The 20,242-nt window shown below is 34.3% G+C and overlaps 2 protein-coding genes across 4 annotated transcripts; both read left to right on the plus strand.

The window, feature by feature from the left end:
• The first annotated feature begins 6,578 nt into the window (after positions 1 to 6,578).
• Positions 6,579 to 9,789, plus strand: LOC145579295 (uncharacterized). 3 transcript variants are annotated; one of them, XR_014099109.1, is made up of 5 exons: positions 6,579 to 6,779; positions 7,059 to 8,416; positions 8,515 to 8,637; positions 9,061 to 9,646; positions 9,753 to 9,789. XR_014099109.1 is itself a non-coding variant. In XM_081636548.1 (3 exons), exons 2-3 carry the CDS (start codon positions 8,036 to 8,038, stop codon positions 9,553 to 9,555), a joined length of 1,422 nt encoding a protein of 473 aa, XP_081492674.1. In that variant the 5' UTR covers positions 6,579 to 6,779; positions 7,059 to 8,035; the 3' UTR covers positions 9,556 to 9,789. The 3 variants fall into 3 exon arrangements, 1 of the variants encoding a protein (XP_081492674.1); XR_014099108.1 differs by having other exon boundaries at positions 8,515 to 9,646; XM_081636548.1 differs by having other exon boundaries at positions 8,515 to 9,789.
• Positions 9,790 to 11,274: 1,485 nt separating this feature from the next.
• Positions 11,275 to 20,039, plus strand: LOC145579297 (plant cysteine oxidase 5-like). The gene is made up of 6 exons (XM_081636549.1): positions 11,275 to 11,514; positions 11,945 to 12,161; positions 17,364 to 17,530; positions 17,633 to 17,780; positions 19,257 to 19,460; positions 19,552 to 20,039. The coding sequence occupies exons 2-6, from the start codon at positions 12,062 to 12,064 to the stop codon at positions 19,677 to 19,679; spliced, it is 747 nt and encodes a 248-aa protein (XP_081492675.1). The 5' UTR covers positions 11,275 to 11,514; positions 11,945 to 12,061; the 3' UTR covers positions 19,680 to 20,039.
• Positions 20,040 to 20,242: the final 203 nt, after the last annotated feature.

The raw sequence follows: 20,242 nt of genomic DNA on the forward strand, positions 1-20,242 counted from the left end.
CCTAATTGGAATCTTAATGCCCATTGGAAGTATCATCAAGGTAGGGCCTAAGGGCCACACTATCGAGAGTTATTAGAAGCTAAGGAAGCCATCTAATATTTGATCGATCACAACAAGCTTCCGATGCCTCTTGCCAGTAAAAAGCCAAGCATCAACACTTCTCTACGACTTTTTGACTCCTTATCAAACCTCTTTTGATCCATCACTTCTTATTAAGCCTATTGAAGAACTTTCCATAGAGGAGGTTGCTGCCATTGAAGAAGAAGAGGAGGTTGTCTATGATGCCATGACCTATATCCAAAGTGAGACTACCAATGAAGACATTACTAGTCTCTCCCAAAAGGCTACCAATAAAGAGGATATCTTGGGTCTTTGTAATATAGCTCATGTTGAAAATCAAGAACTTCTTCTTCTCCTGGACTAAATGCCGTTGAAAGGAAGCCATTTATTTTCAACATTATCGAGCCATAAGAGAAAAGGAATAAAAAGACGTACACACCCATAAGCACCACTTATGAAAGAGCCTTTGACATGTTCCTTAGCAAGGGTATGGTCAAGCCTCTTGAACCAACGACATTTAAGTCTCTTAAGAGGATGGACAATTTTTATTGGAAATACAATCAATTAGGAGGCCACACAATTGAGAGTTGTTTTCGGTTCAAAGAATATGTCCATAAGCTCATAGATGAGGAGAAGCTCTTCATCTTACAAAAGAAAAACGTCCCGAAATAAGATTACTCTATCCCTACCTCCAATGACACCATTATTAATGGAATTTGGGACAGTGATGATGAATATGCATACCTTAAGGACTTGTTCGAATCACCCTTTGTTGCACTTTACCCATACAATGACAATAATGATATATGGGATGAAGATTCTCCAATCACAGTACTTACAAGGTCTGGAAGATTGCAGCAACCAGTTGCACTGCCTCCACTTGTAACTCAACAAGCTCCCATATCCATCATAGAAGACAATGGTATAATCTTGTAACTTAAAAAAAAAAACTAAAATAGAAATGAATGTATTGAAGCTTTCATCCTTATCTCATGAGCATAGAGTCGCAATGATGGATGCACTTGCAAAACTAGGAGTAGGTTTTGAGACTACTCTAGAGGGGTTAGCAAACTTTCTCACAAGTCACCTCCCTATCCCGAACAATTTAATCACCTTTTTTTGATAAAGACTTACCACCGAAAGGTGACAAACACAACAAAGATGTACACTTCACCGTGGTATGCAAAAGGATGAACGTGTCAATAACCCTTGTAGACAACGGTTCAGCAATCAATTTATTCCCACTTCGTACTTGTAGGCGTCGTTTGAAGCGCGCCTACATTAGCATGTTGTGAATATGCTAGGCACTCTTAGGAAGTGGGAATTGACACATACGATTAGGTATAAGGAAATTAGGGAGCCACCAACAAGTTTTTAAAGAACTTGTAAACCGTTCACGGATCATAAAAGGCAACCACGATAAAGGGACAACGAAAGGCAACGATGATTGACCCGTGAAGGTTACACCACATTCATAATCCATGAGATTACTAACTCCATATGGTTTGGAACCACAAAAGGAGGATCGGGGATGATGGTACGAAGTGAGTCATGAAGTTTCATTTGCCCGTATTGGCCTCTATTCGATTCTTATAGTGAAAAGTGATTCCTGCGATCTCAAAGGCATATAAACAAAATATTCAATTTGCTCCAAACTATTATTATGCTAACTTGGTTGAATATTAATGCAACATATAATTCTAATTATTAGTGGTCACTTCGATTAAATAACAAGATTAAAAAGGAACCTAAACCGGTCGTCCAAATTATCTTATTAAGCGTGATTTTCAATTACATATTCCTTTTAAACATGCAATATGGTGATCATAATAACAATAAAAAAACATTAATATTGGAAGCAATTTAACAATAATATCGTTAGTCAAATCAAATTATAATAAACCTAATCACGATACTAGCAACAAGAATAAAAATAAGAGTAATTAAGTGATTAATTACTCATTTTCCGCGTTTTCTTGAATTACTACATCATGAATAAACTGTTAGTAACTTCAATAAAAATATAAACCAAATTGAAACAATTAAATTAAATAAAAATTAGAGTTGATTTGGTCCAAACCCTCAGTCAATTCTACCTTTCACGCCTTGTTTAAGTATAGAACTTCGGGTGTTGTATGGACTCCTTGGAGTGCTTAGGGGAGGCTAGTGTTTAGGCTAAAGAGGAAGAAGAGAATGATTTTGTGATCAAGCTTGTTGAGATTGAAAAAAGGGTGATATGACTTCTATTAATAAAGAAAAAAGAAGGGTCGAAGAATTAAGATAAAATCCGAATTCGAATCGGAATAGAACTCTTACGATAGGCAGCAGTTTTTGCAGTTTTTGTTTTTATCATATTTTTTGATCCAGAAATCGGAATAAGATAAATAATATGTCGTTGAAAAGCTCTTGAATTCTACTTTATAACCCAATTAGAGTAAGAATAAAATATTTTGTAGAATAAAAGATATGGCCAAAATAGTGGGATAATGTCAGTTTCAGATAGAGTTTCGTATTTCTTTTATATCTTTTTCGTTATAGCTTGGAATTAATATTATAATATATCATTGAAAAGATAATTTCAAGAGATATTCAACCACATAATATTTGGAGAAAAAAATATGAGGCACGAAAATCATATCTAACTATCTTTGAATGTCTTTCAATTCGAATAAAATTAGGACTTTCAAAAAGAGGAGTTTCATTCATTTTCAAACTCTTTATCTTTTCAAAAAGGATAATTAAGATCTTTTAGAAACTTATACAAGCTTTTAATTAATCCTAATTGGTTTAGGAATGGGATTAAATCCTTTGAACCCTCACATGATCATTGGGTCGTAGGTAAGGTGGGCTTAATTAGGTTCGGTTTAGGCTCAGTTTGGTATTTTGACCATAACTTATTCGTTATAACTCGGATTTGGGATTATAATATATCGTTGGAAAGATTTTTTAAAGGCCTATCCAAACAAATAATAATTAGATCAAATTTATAAAGCCACAAAATCAGTTTCTCTCGGTTTTGTGATGTGGACACGAAAAGTGGAAAGTAAGTTATGGTTTAGGGAAATGAGCTAGGAATTGGATTGTTTTATGAAATGTATTGGGAATGAATATGGATTTAAGCACTCCAAAGGTTAAATACTCAACCCGACCAATAATGGCGGTGAAAGGGTGTTCATCATCGGGTCTGGTTTTAGGGACATTTTTAGGTGTCTACAGTACTGCTAGACTGTTGGGAATAAATGATGAGGACTTTACTCTATCCACATACACAAGGCAAAAGGGCTTATGACAACTCTCATCGCCAAGCTCTTAGAACCATCACCATGAATGTCACTATAAGAGTCATTGAACATAGTACCACCTTTCAAGTGGTGGACATTAAGGCTTCATTCAACTTATTGCTGGGACACCCTTGCATGGCTCCATGACTTAAAGTTCGTTCCTTCATCCCTCCATCAACAAGTAAAGGCTATAGTTGGAGATTCCTATTACAATCGATGCCTTTCCCATGAGAATCAAAGCGGTTAACAAACCAATCATTCATGTGGAGCACGATGAGCATGATGAAGATTTGTGGGGCTTTAATGCCGAAGAGGTCTCTTTTATTGACGAAGATGAAAATACCCCTCTTGAATATAACCCTCACTCAAATCTTGTCGTCAATGCTATTTTAAAAAGACAATAAAGCTTTCCCGAAATAACTCTAAGAAAGAAGAAAGAGATAGCCAAGCGCATGGGTCTACCTAGCCTCCCTAAGAGGGATACTTTTGGACTTGGATTTGAGCCAACTCCAAATTACCTTAAGCGAGCCTTGGACAAGTCCAATGTACAAAGAAATGCTCGTATCCAGAAAGGTGCAATGCTAATAGATCCATACCGTCTCACTTTGAATGGACAATTTATAAAAGAGGGAGAAGATTACATGTGCTATGAATTTCCCGAACCACTTACCAGGGATGGAAATTACGCAAGCTTGGGTTTGAGTTCTTATTGGATTGCAACTTTCTAGATGCAATGGGATTCCCAATCTTACCTATAAGGAACGCATACCCCCTTTCTTTGACGTCAATATCATGGGTCTTCTCTTTGAGTACGAGAAAAACGAGACTAAGTGTGTCGGCGAAAACTTCACACTTGTTCAAACTGTCTTACAAAGTGAGGACTTTAACCCCTCTAAGTTCATTACTCCAACGAAAGGATTACTCAAGGGATGATGTAAGACCGTGAAAGTGACTATACCAAGCGGAAAGAAGATATCCATAACTATAGGTGAAGATCCCGGGTTTGATGAGTTTGAGTCTTTTGGGCCCGAGTTTGAGTCTGAGTTTGAGTCTCCTTTAGAATCTTCTTTCTTTTAGTCTTCTAAGTCTCTTGTTGATGCCCCTCCTACTATCTATCCTACCTTAAAGTCTATCCCTAGAATAGTTAATAGCCAGGTCCCCGCAGACCTTTCTCTTTTTGATGTAATGGTTCAAGATCAGATTTTAATAATATGACTTCTTCCGCTTACTTTTCGTGTTACGTTATTCCCTTACACATGATGACGAGTATTGCTTTGCTAAATGAAAATGACAAAGAAATAATTAAAGCAATCAAAGCACTTGAGAATAAAACGACAGTAACTGAAGAAACTGATTATTAAATGACTCTAAGCAAGATGACAATCTCTTCTTAGTTTGCAAACAAGATCAACAAATCCAACCACCCTCATAGGTGAACTCTTTTCTCTTAAGGCTAGTCAATTAAAAGAATAAAGTGGTGAATCAACCAATAAAGAGAGTAAAATAGAACCACTACAACATTCCAAGCCATATAAATTAAACATGTATTATACAATCATTACAACATTTTACCATGGGAATATAAAGTCAACAAAAATATCAAAATGACAACACAATATTATGCCTTGAGAAAAAAGTTTGTCTTAAATTAACATGATTGAAAAGGGATATTTTGTTTGTAGATGTGAAATGGGTTTTAACTTTTAACTAGTGTGTGGCACAAGTTATGCCCCGATTTGCTAGTTTGTACTTGTTTAGTTTGATATGATGTTTGACTATTTTTTCATAGTGTTTTGATAATCATCTTAAAATTTTCACAATTTGGAAAAAGATTTGTAATAGGAGAACCATATTCAATATTTTGCATGGTTTGATTAAAGATATTAAACAACTACCGACTATTTAACAAAAAATATAAAACTATTATTTTTCATTAGATTAAAAAAGCTACCAAGTTTTTCGAACTTAAAAAAGTAAAGTTGTTAGATCGCCTTATGATCATTGCATAATGGGAACAAATAGCACAATTAAACGACACTAATCATCTTATCAAGTTAACTACGATTTTGTTGGACAAAAAAGCACAATAAATAGGTAGCTAAGGAGGTAACACTTTTAATTTAATACTTGTTGGTCTTGAGTTGCTAAAAAGGTGAACATGAATTTTAAATAAAACTTATAAGACCTAGTTCACTTAATACACTTAGCTTAAGTAAAAATAAGTTAAATTCAATACAAATAAGTTTTAATTAATCAATAAAAATCACTAAAATTTCAAAGAGTATATATAATAGAGAATCAATAAAAATATAATCTAATCAGTAATTTTAACTCAATAAAAACAAAGACAATTAAAGTTCAACATTAATTAAACTTCCATAAATATAATTTAAATTCAGTATAAATTATTTTAATTCAGCAGAAATAAGGTAAAAAGAACAGGGCCTAAAGACTACGTATATCATAGAAAAACTATGGAAATTTATATAAGTTTCCAACCCATATAGGTATGTTCTTTTTAAATTAATTACTACTACTACTGCTGTTGTTGCTGCTGCTGCTTTGTTATATATATGTTTTAATTTAATATATCAGTTCATTTCAACCCGATTCAACTCAAGAGAACAGGACCTTAGTCTCACTCCAATATTATCAGACTTATTTGAGCCAAATTATAATATTTTATTCATTTTTCTTTATTATAAATAAAATTTGGATTGTTTCTCTATTATATAAGTCGAGGGGGAAGGTTATGGGCCTATAATTTCCCCATGAAATGACTTTAATACCCCTCTCGGGTTAGACTAAAAGTGGTTAAAAAATAGTTCTATATTTTTTACCATTCATTCATTAATCATCAATCAATTATGCCCTTAATTGATTCAATCAATCAATCAATTTATCTCACAAGATTATGTCATGATTTACTAAAGGCAAAATTACAACCATTGACCTTAACTTTGGGGAGTGTTACAATTATTGACACCAACTTGTACCACTAGTTATATTGACACCAACTTTGAATAAAAAAAACAGAAATAACATTAATGATACTTGAGTGGGGTCCACTTGCCAGAAATTTATCATTTACTATATAAATATCGTTTTTAGTAATTTAAAATAGATTATTAAAACAGTAATTAAGTTTCATGTGTTAATTATAGTTTAATAAAAAAAACCCCAAATTAAAATAACAAAACCCCAATTTTTTTTTCTCTCTCCTCTCTTATTCAGCCATTCATCTTCTCTATTGATTCTTCTTCCGTTTCCTCTTCATTGCTTACATTTCCCCTCCTTCATCATCATCTTTCGGTAGAGATTTGAAGTCAATGGTAAATTATTGTAAATTAGTATGCTATTTTTACCAAATTTGGAAGACAAACAATTTTTTTTGAGGCTGATAATTAGGCTCTGCTTGCTGTGCTTGGAGCGTAAGTGGTAAGCTTTATGAAATGAGTTTTGTCTTTTTAGTCTACATTATATAATTCATCAACCATTGATGAAAGCTTGGTTATTTTAAGTGGAATTATGAATCTGTCCTAAGTTTGCAGCCATTTACTTTTTTATTTTATTTATTTATTTTTTATTTTTTTAATTAAGAATTATGTTTTGTTTGAATGGATTATTATGTGTTGTTGGGTTATGAAAATTTGTATTATGTGTTGTTAGGTTTGATTTTGTTTCAATTTTGTATTGAATTATGTTTTGCCTTCGTAGGTTGAAATAGGGAAAAAATGAGATCCCAAATGGATGTCAATAACTCACAATATGACCCACCTCGGCTCGGCTCGGCTCTAATGGTACAAGAAAAAAATATACAGTTAGGAAACAGGTTGTAGCTCCTATACTTGTATCATTGGGTGGGCGTGAACATGGCAGTGGACAGATGATAGACAAAGGGAAGGGAATGGTTGAGGAAGACACCCACTATGAAGCTGAATTGGACAGGGATTATTTGTCCACTAGGGACATATATGAGCATATGATAGAGAATCCTTACAGCGAGACTGAAATAGATATACATTCTGATTGGACTTCATCAGATGAAGAATGGTTACATTCTAAGAGCAAACTTAGGGAGTATACAATTGCTAATCCAATAGCACATTATCAGTATGGTGATCAAAACTCAAATTCTAAATATGAGAACTCTGAAGGTAGTGAGTGTGAAACACCATACGAGAGTAATTCAGACCCTGATGACATACCCAAACAACAAAATTTACCCAAAGTTGATGACAACACCGAGTTTAGAAGCCTTGTATGGAGGGTTGGAATGAAGTTTAACTCACCTGAGCTCTTTAGAGAAATGGTAAACAGATATGCTGTAATAGCTAGGTACAATATCAAGTGGACTAGAAATCTTAAGATGAGGAAATTGGGTGCAAGGTGCAAGGCAGGGTGTTCATGGAGTATTTATGCTAGTTGGAATGGAGATAAGTCATCTTTTGTGGTGAAATCTGTTAATCCTAACCATTCATGCAATAGGCAAGATTTTGAAAATATCCAATGTAGACCCAAATGGCTTGCTAGAGAATTCATGATGCAATACAAGATTGATCCTAATTGGTCCAAGAAAGCATTAACCAAAGTTGTCATGGAGAAATTTGGAGTGAAATTGGAAAGTTGGGCATGCTATAGAGTTAAAAAAAGAGGCTCATAAGCTTCTACATGGTTCTCTAGAGCATCATTACATGAAAATTGGTTCTTACGTGAAAGAGCTAACAAAAAATGATCCCGAGACAATGGTAGAAGTTGTGGCTATAGAACCAGAATCTGAGGGTCAACCAAAAGTTTTCCAAAGGTTGTATGTCAGTTTGTCGGGTTTGAGAAAAAGGTTTCTGCAAGGTCGTAGGCCTGTTTTATGTGTGGACGGATGTTTTTTAAAGAGATTTCTAGGAGGCCAATTACTAGTTACAGTAGGAAGAGATGGAAACAATCAAATGTTTCCAATGTGTTGGGCAGTAGTTGAGGGAGAGAACAATGATAGTTGGCATTGGTTTCTTTCAAATATAAAGAAGGACCTAGAAGGTTTCCAGGTTAAAGGTGCAACTATCGTATCTGATCAACACCAAGTATGACATCTCACCTTGCTGTAATTCATTTTCTCCTTGTTTGTTGAATCTAATTGATTTACTGCAATTGAACATCAAATCATATTATGTGTTTGCAGAGCATTGTAGCTGCCATTGCATCATTATTTCCCAATGTTGAACACAGGCTATGCTCAAGACATATTTATGCTAAGTGGAAAAAAGCACACAAGGGGGATGCATACAAGGATGCTTTTTACAAGGTAGTGAAAGCTCACAATATGGCATCATATGAATTAGCTTTGGAAGAATTAAAAGTGTTATCTACTGAAGCCGCATTAGATTTTGTGAAGGAAGGTCCCAAAAGATTTTGTAGAACCTTTATGAGAACAACTAGCAAGTGTAATTTGGTTGTCAATAATCTTGCAGAGACATTTAATGGATACATAATTGAGTCAAGATCAAAGCCAATTATTGACATGTTAGAAGAGATTAGGGTGCAACTCATGGGCAGATTATTTAATAAGAAAAGGTGGATGATGAAACAAGACGATGATATTTGCCCTAGAATAAGGAAGAAACTTGAAAAAAACAAGGAGTATGCAAGAAAGTGCACAGTTGTAGCTTCAATAGATAGGTTATTTCAGGTTTATGACAACACTGATATGTTGGTTGTCAATCTCCAGGAGCAAACTTGTAGCTGTAAATGGTGGGATCATTGTGGGATCCTATGTTACCATGCAGTTGCTTGTTGTAATTGGATGAGGATCGAATCTGAAATATATGTGCACAAATGGCTGACAAAAAAATATTACATGACGACATACTTAGAAGGGATCAGACCTATACAAGGCGAGGCATACTGGGAGAAGGTGGATTACCCACTTCAACCACCACCAATCAAGATAGGGTCTGTCAGGCCAAAAAAGAATAGAAGGAAAAATCCAACTGAGAGGGAAGCAGGTGGTCAGAAGAAGAGGATCAAACATGGGGTTGTGATGGTTTGTAGTTTATGCAAGCAGAAATTTCATAACAAAAGGTCATGCCCTCAGAAAGGAAAGCAAATACAACAAACTTCTTCAGCACCCAAAGCTCAAGAGAGGAAATGTGGGACGGGGAAAGGAACATCATCAGTTGCAGAACAAGAACCAAAAAAAAGTTCAAAAAAAAACAAGCACTAGCTCACAACCTACTCAAACAGTTAGAAAGGGCAGATGGAGACCAAGAAAGAAAACCAACACTATTTTACATGAACATGTATAAGTGGAAATGGTGTGTCAAAATAAAAACAAAACTCTAATTTGTTTGCTTTTGCTTACATTATTTATCTCAATATTTACTTACTTACACTTCTATTTTTGTGGTAATTACATACCAGGTTGGGCAACATGGAGTCGTTGATATGTCTCAAGCATCATCATCAGCTCCATAAAAGTAACAACAATTTTTGAAAGGGTTTCAAGATTCAAGATTAGACATGAAATAGATATACTTGCTCTTTTTTGGGATTAAGGTCAACGTTATGTAAAGTAGCAACTTTATTAAACTTAATTATTTTTTCGACAATTAGTGGGTATGCATATGATGTAGAGCAACTTTTGAGAATTTATGGAATGCTACTTACTCTTTTTTTGGATTAAGGAGATTATAAGCAAAGAAAATGGCTGAATAAGAGAGGAGAGAGAAAAAAATTGGGGTTTCGTTATTTTAATTTGGGGCTTTTTTATTAAAATATAATTAACACATGAAACTTAATTACTGATTTAATAATTTGTTTTAAAATACTAAAAACAATATTTATATAGTAAATGATAAATTTTTGGCAAGTGGACCCCATTCAAGTATCATTAATGTTATTTATGTTTTTTTTATTCAAAATTGGTGTCAATATAACTAGTGGTACAAGTTGGTGTTAATAATTATAACACCCCCCCAAAGTTGGTGTCAATGGTTGTAATTTTGCCTTTACTAAATAATCTTCAATCAATCCTTGTAATTTCATCAATCCACAATCACTGCATTTAAAAAATCAATCAACCCATAAAACCAAATTATAAATCCATTATAGTAAAGTTATTCCATCCATCAATCAAAATTTTCATCAACACAATAATAATTACCTAATATTATAGTATTTTTATATAATATTTAAATCAATTTTGATATTTATATATTATATGTTCATGCACGAATCGTGTGTAAATAAAGACTAGTTGTTTTAATGAGAAGTTGTTTATTTGAAGGATTAACCATTCATTTAAATTTCATAACCAATATAATATTATGTTAATGAAATATATTAGCTTTGTTTTTTGGGCTTGGTCTACACCTAATTTGGCATTTTGGGCCTTTTTAAAGTAGGGTTGGGACATGTTGGATTGTGATTGAAGGTTTGTAATGCTTTTTGATGTTCTAAAAGAGTTTTAAGCAATTCGTTAGCCCATTTTTGGAATATTGACTAATTAACAAGCAACAAGTCAATCGTTAAACATTTACTCAAGGATAGGGATTGAATATTTTTAGGTGTCAACAAGTATGTAAACCATTTCCTCTGATGGAATATACTCCGTAGTAAGTTAGTAACTATGAGATGGTACGGAGTAATAATGATATCATTATATTTATATACTACCGTAAATTTTAAACCACATTACAAACTTACCGTAAATCTTAAACCACATTATAAAGGTAGGTGATTAACTCTGGTAATATACCACATGTTACTTCAATATATACCCCTAAAAAAGGTTACACCTTTCCACTTTATCCTCATCACATCAAACTAGTATGTACTTGAAATTGGAAAACAAAACAACCAGATTCGTCTCCTGGCATCTGTTGGTTAGACACCAGCCCAAAAAGGAGCATACCATTTCAATTAAACTTATCAATTTTTACAACAAAATCCAAACTTTAGGAAACCAACCAAATTAGACAAGAGGTGCATCCCATTTTTGGCTCCGGGTCTGGGCAGACCAGGCACCTCTCTCTTTCTCTCTCCTAAATTTCATCACTCTTCTTCTTGCTATGGCTGTTCTTCTTCCCTGACATATATTCTCTCTTCTTTTCACACAAATTATAGAGTTTATAGTTAACTATTAACAAACCCCTCTTTCTTTTCTTGGTCATCCTATCAACAGGTATTTTTTATTTGTTGTTTTTTCTGATCTAATTTATGAATCAATCCATTTAGTTTAATTGTTTACAGTTTATGATTGTGTTTGAATAATTGGGTTCTGGGTTTTTTTTCTTATGAATGTGAAATTTGATTGTTAATATTTGGAAATTGCGTTTTTTTAATTATATTTTTATTTTTTTGTTAGGGTTTCTGAAAATCAGTTGAGATTCTATTATTTTCACTTTTTAGGAAAAAATTTAGATGAACCCCTTTTGTGATAAGCCGTCCAATAATGGAAATTAGGTAGAAATTGAGGTGATTTCTTGCTAGCCATTGATTAAGTATTGTACACGCACCTTTTTTTTTTTTTTTTTTTTTTTTTTTTTTTGCTTAATTGATTGTTTTTGAGTTGGGATGTATCTTGCTAATAATTAGACTATGATTTACTGCAGGACATATATTCATGCATTTTCTTTCTTGAAGTGATCGATAAAAATCACATCTTTTTGGTGTTTGGTGTTCAATCTTGTGAGTGGTGGGCTGTTTTTTGGCTTAAGCCCGACCACATCATGCCTGTTATGAAGAAAATATACAATGCTTGCAAGGATTCATTCACACCTGCCGGTCCAATCTCTGAGGAGGCTCTTGAAAAAGTTCGTGCAATTTTAGGTTCGCGAATCACTTTTAAATCAATTTTAAGAAATTTTTATGCCTTGTGATCAGTTAATATAGTTTGCCCCCACCCCCATGTGCTCATTGGGTACTGAACATGGTTGGAGTTTTCCAAGGTAGATAACAATTTTGGCATGGCAGCAACATTTTGATTTTTACTTGGATATTGCTTTGAGGAGCATATATTACTTTTAGTCTGTCACTGTAACTGAATTTGTAATTTGTTGCGTCGTTGAAACTTGATATAGCTAATACTGAATCAGAGTGCCAGCTGCTACATCTTTGTTTCCCTTCACCTTTCTATTGGACTGCTGCTAAAGATGATGCTTTTTCCTAGTAGCTTGAGTTTAGCATCTGATATACTTTTAAGCAAGTTACTTTGCACACCTTTCTACTTTAAGTGCAGCCATCCTGTCATTTCCCACTATTTGAAAAGTCTTGATATTCTTGGAGATATTCATGTTGGTCATGCAAAATCTGTGCTACAGCTTTCAATTCTGGGCATTGGAATCCTGTAAAAATACTTCTGCACTTTAGCTGCGTGTCTTATTGCCTCCTTAATCTTGTATGTAGATTGTAGAACCTATGTATGTTATATGATTTTACGGTAATACTGCCTACTTTAAATTGAATATTAGTTCTGAGAAAGAATACAGCATGTGCTTTACATTGCTTGTATTAAATGATTAAATCTTTGTCAAGTAGATGACAATCTTTATCTAGTGAATCATTTGGGCTAATGATACGAAAGGTGCTCTCAACCTTTGGTTACACTTCCTTTTTGATACTTTGAGGCAGTGAACCCCAAATTAGCTTCTCATACTTGCTCAATTATCAGCATTTTGGACATATGAGAAAAGCATAGCTGATTTGTAATTATTTGTCTGGCATACATTGAAGGCCCAAAAAAGTATTTTGAAGCTTGGGATCTGTCTATGTGGATTTGTTGCAAATTGCACCTCAATAAAGATGATTTGAGTTGCAAGGATTTTGAAATGGAAAAACAGAATCGCAGCTGAAATGGAGTCAAGATATAGAAAAAAATGAACTAATATATAAACCTTGTAAGGCTAATAAATAACAATGTCAGTTGAATTTGAAGTTTGGTTGGACAAATGAACAATTATTCATGTGAGAATTCATTCTAAATTATAATACATATATATAGTAATCAAGCCACTTAAACCTGAAGTTTGGTTGCTTAGAGCTTGTTACCACCTATAGGTCCATGGTTTGAGGCTTTGAGCACTGATATGTGCATAATTTTCAAAGGAATTGATGACTATGAAAGGATTGCATAGTGTTTGTCATATGGTGTTACTAAATATAAGTAACTTACCGAATGTATGTAGTCATTTTGCCTAAATTAGCTGAATGGACTCCTATGAAATTAATTTCTAGAACAACTTAAATAAATGCGAAAGATGAGATTAATATGAAAACTTTTTTAATAGCTTTGTCCTTTATAGTGTTAACATGCATACTTACTAAATAATGTGAAACAAATAATTCTGTATTGGATGGAGAATAAAGAATTATCAACATATCTTCCTTGGAGCTTCTGTCCTTATATACACGTCAGTATATGTTTTCTAGGTTTGTAGGTAGACCGTGCTTTATTCAATTTTATTCTCCTTTAGTTTCTTCAGTTAACAAATATTGGCTTGGCTACATTGCCCAGATATGGTTGCTACTATTGAGTGTCTCTCTAGATTTCACATGTTGCCATTTCATGAGAATCTTGCAAGATTTTTTCCGTAAAGAACTGTTAGGTATCCATGCCCCTGCTGCAGTGTTTGGTACTTCATTTCTTTTTACTTGCAACACACCATTTTGGCACATAATCTAAGAAAGTTATCTGACTAGGTAAACGGACAAATTAATTAAATAATTTTTTTTACTGCTGATGAGAAGAAAGTATTAAGCTTCTACTTTGTACGGTTTTTGGATTAATTCGTCCATTTACCTTTTCTAATCACTTTTCCAAATAATGTGGCAAGAAGGTGTTTTGGAAGTATAATAAATAGAGGAAGTATTCGGTGCAAGCTTTTTTTTGAGGTGAATCAAAGAGTTACAAGTTAGAGAAGATTTTGGAAGAAAATGTCGCAACAAACTTTCTTATAGAGCGAATGTAATTAGTGATAGGTGTAAAGTGTCTCTTTTTTGCCCCATTAAGTAAGCAATGCTTTGAAAACACCAAAAAAAAAAAAAAAAAAATGGGTCATGGTAATTGTTGCTTCATCTACCAAATTCATGAGCTATGCCCCTATCAAGTTCAATATATATACTACCTTTTGTTTTCTACAGTTCAATTCACTTTTGTCTTCATCTGTTTTTCTTTTCTATTTACTTTTAGTTTATTCCCTTCAGGACAATCTACTACATATTTTCTTCATATTCTATCCTATCATGTGGGACACTATTATATTTAATAAGTCTATCTCGCTCATCCTGAAAGTAATAAGGGTGGTTCCCCTTATGTTCTTGGTTTTCATTGCTATAGTAACTTTGTAGAACTTAGGAAAACAATGGTTTTCTCTTCATCTCCTAATAAAAGTCCCATTTTCGGTTTGTAGAATATTTTTGGAAGGTGAAAAAAGAAATAAGATAGTGGGGTTTAGTTGATTAATAGGGTTTGGTTGATTAAGAGTGAATATAGAAAGTAAAATAGTAAGGTTTGGTTGATTTGTAATGAATGATAATAAAGATGATATCGGGGTTCGATTGATTAAAAGTGAATAAATAGGACTTTAATGAATTAAGAGGGGGTACCTCATAAAATCTTGTTCATTGCTCCTAAATCTTTTTTTTTTAAATAAATTCTACTTTGCTCATGGTTAGACATCCTAAGCTGTGTGCGAGAAGTGCACTTTTAATCTTAATCATGCCGTTTCTTCTTTTCATCTACTACACTTCTGGAAATATACTCCATATATGTTAATGAATAGACTAGGTTAAGGAGCTTGATTTCTTTGGTTATATCTTCTCCCCTCTATTTTTCTAGTGTTTGTCCTATCTCCATTTTGGCTCAACCCTTTGAATTATATTTAACTACAATGCACCCGTGCCAATGCATGGGATGGATCAATTTGCAAAGGAAAATAATATTAAAATTTCTGAAAATATTTAGTGCTTGATTGATATTTATTGAAGATAATTTCCCTTTTTTTTTTCTCGCTTAATTGATATGTTACCAAAAGTGTATTTGATTTTGTTACTTATTATGTGATACGACGTGGCAAATGAGACGACACTTTGAGAGGGGAGTACTTGAGGTTGGCTCTCCTCTTATTAACTCCCACTTTGAAATATAATATACTTTCTCCGTTTCTTTTTACTTGCAACACACCTTTTAGGCACACAGTTTAAGGAGATGATTAGTTAAGGTAAACAAGCGATTTTATAAATTTTTTTTAAAGCGAGGATTAGAGTAGGGTTAGGTATCATGTGTAAAAGTTATTTTAAATAATTTATCCGTTTTCATTATAAATTCTCAACCTCATGCCACAAGGTTGTGTTGCAAGTAAATAGAAACGGAGGAAGTAGATTGCTCCAACATGGTTTAGATGTCCTTTCTTGGCCTGTCGTATGTTTATACGGAGTATCTATTTCTGATTTTAATTGTTCTTTGCAACATTAAAATCCTGTGTACTTGTCTTGCATTGGCCTTTTTTGCATCGTTATTCATACACTATATGTTCTCTACCAGATTGTTCTCTTAATAAGTGCTTTGTTTATATGAATATGTGTTTGTGATTTTCTCCTAAATATTTCAGTGGTGGTAATTGTTGTATTTCATGGCAGTGTTTTTTTTCCTTCCCCCCAAGCTTTTGAACTCCTTAGGCCTTTGATACCACATGTTGTCTTTTGATGAGAAATACCAAGCAAATTGATGTGTATATATATTTGTGTGGTAGAAAACAATATTGCTGACATTAAGTGGCATTGGCTAAAAAGTCCTATTATGAAAACCCACTAGACATATTAAGGCTGGGGACCTTGGATCCTTCCTCATACTTGCTTTTGAGAACTTGTGTAATCAATCTGTAGAAAGAAAAGTTAACATAAAAAAAATCCCACCAGACATACGTTAAAGGGCCTTGGCTGACTGAGTGAACATATATTGATAAATTTGACTTACTTGAAATGTTGTTTCTGAGTAGGATGTTTTGGTTATTGAAGGTCCTTATATGTAAGCCTTTTGCCTTCGTTGGATATACTTTGCATGTCTCAAGCTGCCTAAGTATGTATCTTGTGTCTGCCACATGATCTCTGCTTTATTGGCTCCTCATGCTTTTGCACCCCAGCGTCATTATGGACTGTCAAAAAGAGGTGGTGGTGGGGGTAGGATCCATATCTGTCTCCTCTGAATAATGTTCCCTGATTTTGAGGCCTGATTTCTATTTGCTTTCTAACTTCCCCTTTGATCTAGTGGCAAGGGGAGAGAGAGAGAGAGAGAGAGGGGGGTGGGGGGGAGATGTTAACACTATTGAAGGCTGTTTATGACCAGTTTGATCCAGTAACCTGCAGTTATTGTCATGTGGTATATTCATGCTTTGAAGCTTTATAACTGTCTTGCATACGTGTTTTTGGCTCAATATATCAATCCAATCTATATACTAAATTGTCGACTAGTTCAAATTTTCGTAAGTCAATTTCTTTTCCATTGCCAATATTAGTATTGAAGGATGCTGGCCAAATTCTGCTCATTTCAGAGTATTGTATTTTTAATAAAAAGTCTTCTCTCTTTTGGGTTATCACTGATGTAGAAGACCAACACTCTCTTGTAGGAATTCCATAAAATTCATATAAAACAGACATGACTGTTAGCAAAATATGCAGGTCTATTTATGCAGTGCTAGTATGCCAATCTGTGATGCTACTTGTCTTCTTTTTGCTGCTGGTTGAATATGGAAGTAAAAACAGTAAAACTGTAAAAGGAACTTTGTTGAAAAAAATGGGTCTTGATTAATGGGGGGAGGGGGGGGGGGGGGGGTAATATTATTCATTTTAATTATTGAATTAGCTTTCATCCTATTTCATACACCTATTTTAAATGCTGTCTGAATTGTGGACTTATACTCCCCTGAATAGTGAACTTGTGTACTTGAAGGAGTTAATTTCAAGTAGTTTCTGCTCGAATGTCATGTTGATCAGTCATTATTTGGCGGTGCTAACTTTTATTGAATGCTCTTTCAGATGACTTAAAGCCTGCGAATGTGGGTCTTGAGCAGGATGCAGTAGCAGCGCAAAAATGGAAACCTATTTCTAATGGTAGCAATGGAAGAAAAGGTCGCAGTGGCAACCAGCAGCAGTATCCTCCTCCCATAAAGTATCTGCACATACATGAATGTGAAAAATTCTCTGTAAGTATAGTGCCTCAGCTTCTGTGAATAAACTGCATTAGCCTTGCGATGTTTCAAGATTGTGGTAAATGATGCCTAAAGCAAGAACTTTTCCTTTCGCAGATAGGAATTTTCTGCATGCCACCCTCATCAATCATACCTCTGCACAACCATCCTGGAATGACTGTGTTAAGCAAGCTTGTATATGGCACCTTACTTGTAAAGTCATATGATTGGGTTGACATACCTGAGCTCCCTGAATCTTGCCGAGGTACGTCATCTTGTTTGATGTAATTGCAGGTTTCCTGATTCATTTTTTGTGTCAACATAGTAATACCTGTGAGTTAGATTGAGTATGAATTTTGATAGCATCAATACATAACTCCCCCATGACTCGGAAAGTGTTCTCCCCTTGTATGCTCCACTAATATATGGGAAGTTCTGTAAAATTATTTTAAGAAATCACCCTTTCTCATATCATATAATATCACCCCTTGACGTCAACTTTTACCTGATATAATTGACCCAAAACAGCAGCTTTTACGTCGTAATAGTATATTGATATGAATGGAATTGCTAAGAGAAGCTCCATATATTAAACCCTCCACTTAATAAAAATTGTGTAATTGTACCTGTTAGTTGCTGAGAATGATTTTCTTGATACTAAACCATTACTGCTGATGATTCAAATCTTATGTAAATTCCCTGTAAAATTGGCCTTTTTTTTTAGTAATTACACTTTTTTACCCAAAAAAAAAAAAAAAAAAAAAAAAAAAAGGTACAGGCTAGAGACATTCAGTATGTCACACTACAAAAGCCTCTCAAATCCCCCCTCCCCAAAAAACACACACACACACACACACACACACACACCTCCCTCGAAAATTAACGTCTTCATATTCGAAATCCATTTCATGTATACCGAAACAGGAATATTGAAGCAACAATAAACCCATATACCCATGCAAGCCTGCCACTTTTGAATTAATTTCCATCATTTATGAACTATTTTAAGCTGATAAATTGCTACTAAGCTGTCGCTGAAGTTTCAGGAGGTCAAAGAATATGAAGAGCAGAAGATTGGAACTTTGCATTTTCTGTTTCCTATTCCTTAATTTTGATGGGCTGTTTTGATTTATATCATCCAATTACTGATTGAAATCAACATCTGATTAGCAAATTACATAACATATTAGATTGAATCCAAAACATTTACTCTGTGCTGTTTTATTATTTATTTATTTTTTTTTTAGAAAAAATATCATTCTCATTTGCAATTTTACCCAACAATGAAGTGTGCAGCCGTTCAGGAAACATAGTGTGTCTCAGGGTATTGAGAGACGGTGAAAAACTTGCTGGGTCAATGCAGTTTATTTCTTGATAAATTTTCTTCAAAAAAAATTCTTATCTTTTGTTGTCTACTTTCTTTACCTTTCCCTTGTTCTCTTGCTTATTAAAACAATGCTCCATTCTAAGGCCTGTTGATTTGGTTGTGTTCTGCTAGCAATTTTAATATGTATTGTTATGATTCGAGAGAAAGTTGGTCTTCATATATTTAACCAAAATGCATGTACGAATGAAAGGTTCACTTTGAGCCCATTGCTATGGCGACAAATATCTTGTTTTTTTTTATGTGACTTCATGTCTCTCTTAGAATTAAAAAGATCTCCGCATTATCATTCTGCTCTCTATTGGATATCGTATTGCTTCCTTGAGGCTTTAACTTCACGTCGTTTGAAATTTGCAGCTAGACCTGCCAAATTGGTTAGAGACTGTGAAATGAGAGCTCCTTGTAGTACAACCGTTTTGTATCCGACAAAAGGTGGCAACATCCATTGTTTTATGGCAATAACGCCCTGTGCCATCTTTGACATCCTTACCCCTCCATATTCTTCAGAGGATGGACGACACTGCTCTTATTTCCGGAGAGTTCCTGATAAAGGCTTGCCGGGTATTTGATCTTTTTATCATGCATGTCTTTAATACCAAATCTCGTTTCCCATCACTTAATGCTGATGCCTTGTATCCACGACTTGTGCTAGATGATATTGGTCAACAACTAGAGGGTGTAAATCTCGACGAAATTGTTTGGTTAGAAGAGACTCCGCCTCCTGAAAACTTTGTGGTTTTGCGTGGGCAGTATAAAGGTCCTTCGGTGAAGAAGTCTTAGGGTTTTGTCGGGTCATATGTACAATATCATATTGAAGTATTGAACAGACGGGCGCTGAACAATGGGGAGATAGCTGTTTCAGGTGGTTCAGGGATTTCTCACGCTGCTGAGTTGTAATAATTGCTTTGAGAAGCCAAGATGACAGTCTGAAATACTGGAGGGGTGTTAACTTGTACATATAGATTCACTTGGAACTAAGACAACTCATTTGTCACAGGTGATAGCTTGATAGTCTGCTTTGACTTGTTAAATCCACAGCTTACCTTGTTCATTATCTGTATTTGTCGGCACTATTTATCCTTATAAACTATTTAATCATCTTCTCTTCTGTCCCTATTGTAGGAGCTTATATAGATTGCATTGAATTTCCATTTATATATATTGGTGAGATTCCTGTTTAGCTTTTCAGTTCTTCCCTTTTTTTTTTTTTTTTTTTTGGAGACGAATGTTTCTAGATTTAGGAGACCTTGCATCAGAATCTTGGCTGCCCCAGTAGCTCCTGCTAGGGGAATGAATGGCCTGGCAGTAGGAGAATGTGTTTGCTGATGGAATAGGTGTGTTGA

The sequence above is a fragment of the Chenopodium album genome, chromosome 14 (assembly GCF_948465745.1).
Source record: "Chenopodium album chromosome 14, dcCheAlbu1.1, whole genome shotgun sequence".
Classification (NCBI taxonomy): Eukaryota; Viridiplantae; Streptophyta; class Magnoliopsida; order Caryophyllales; family Amaranthaceae; genus Chenopodium; species Chenopodium album.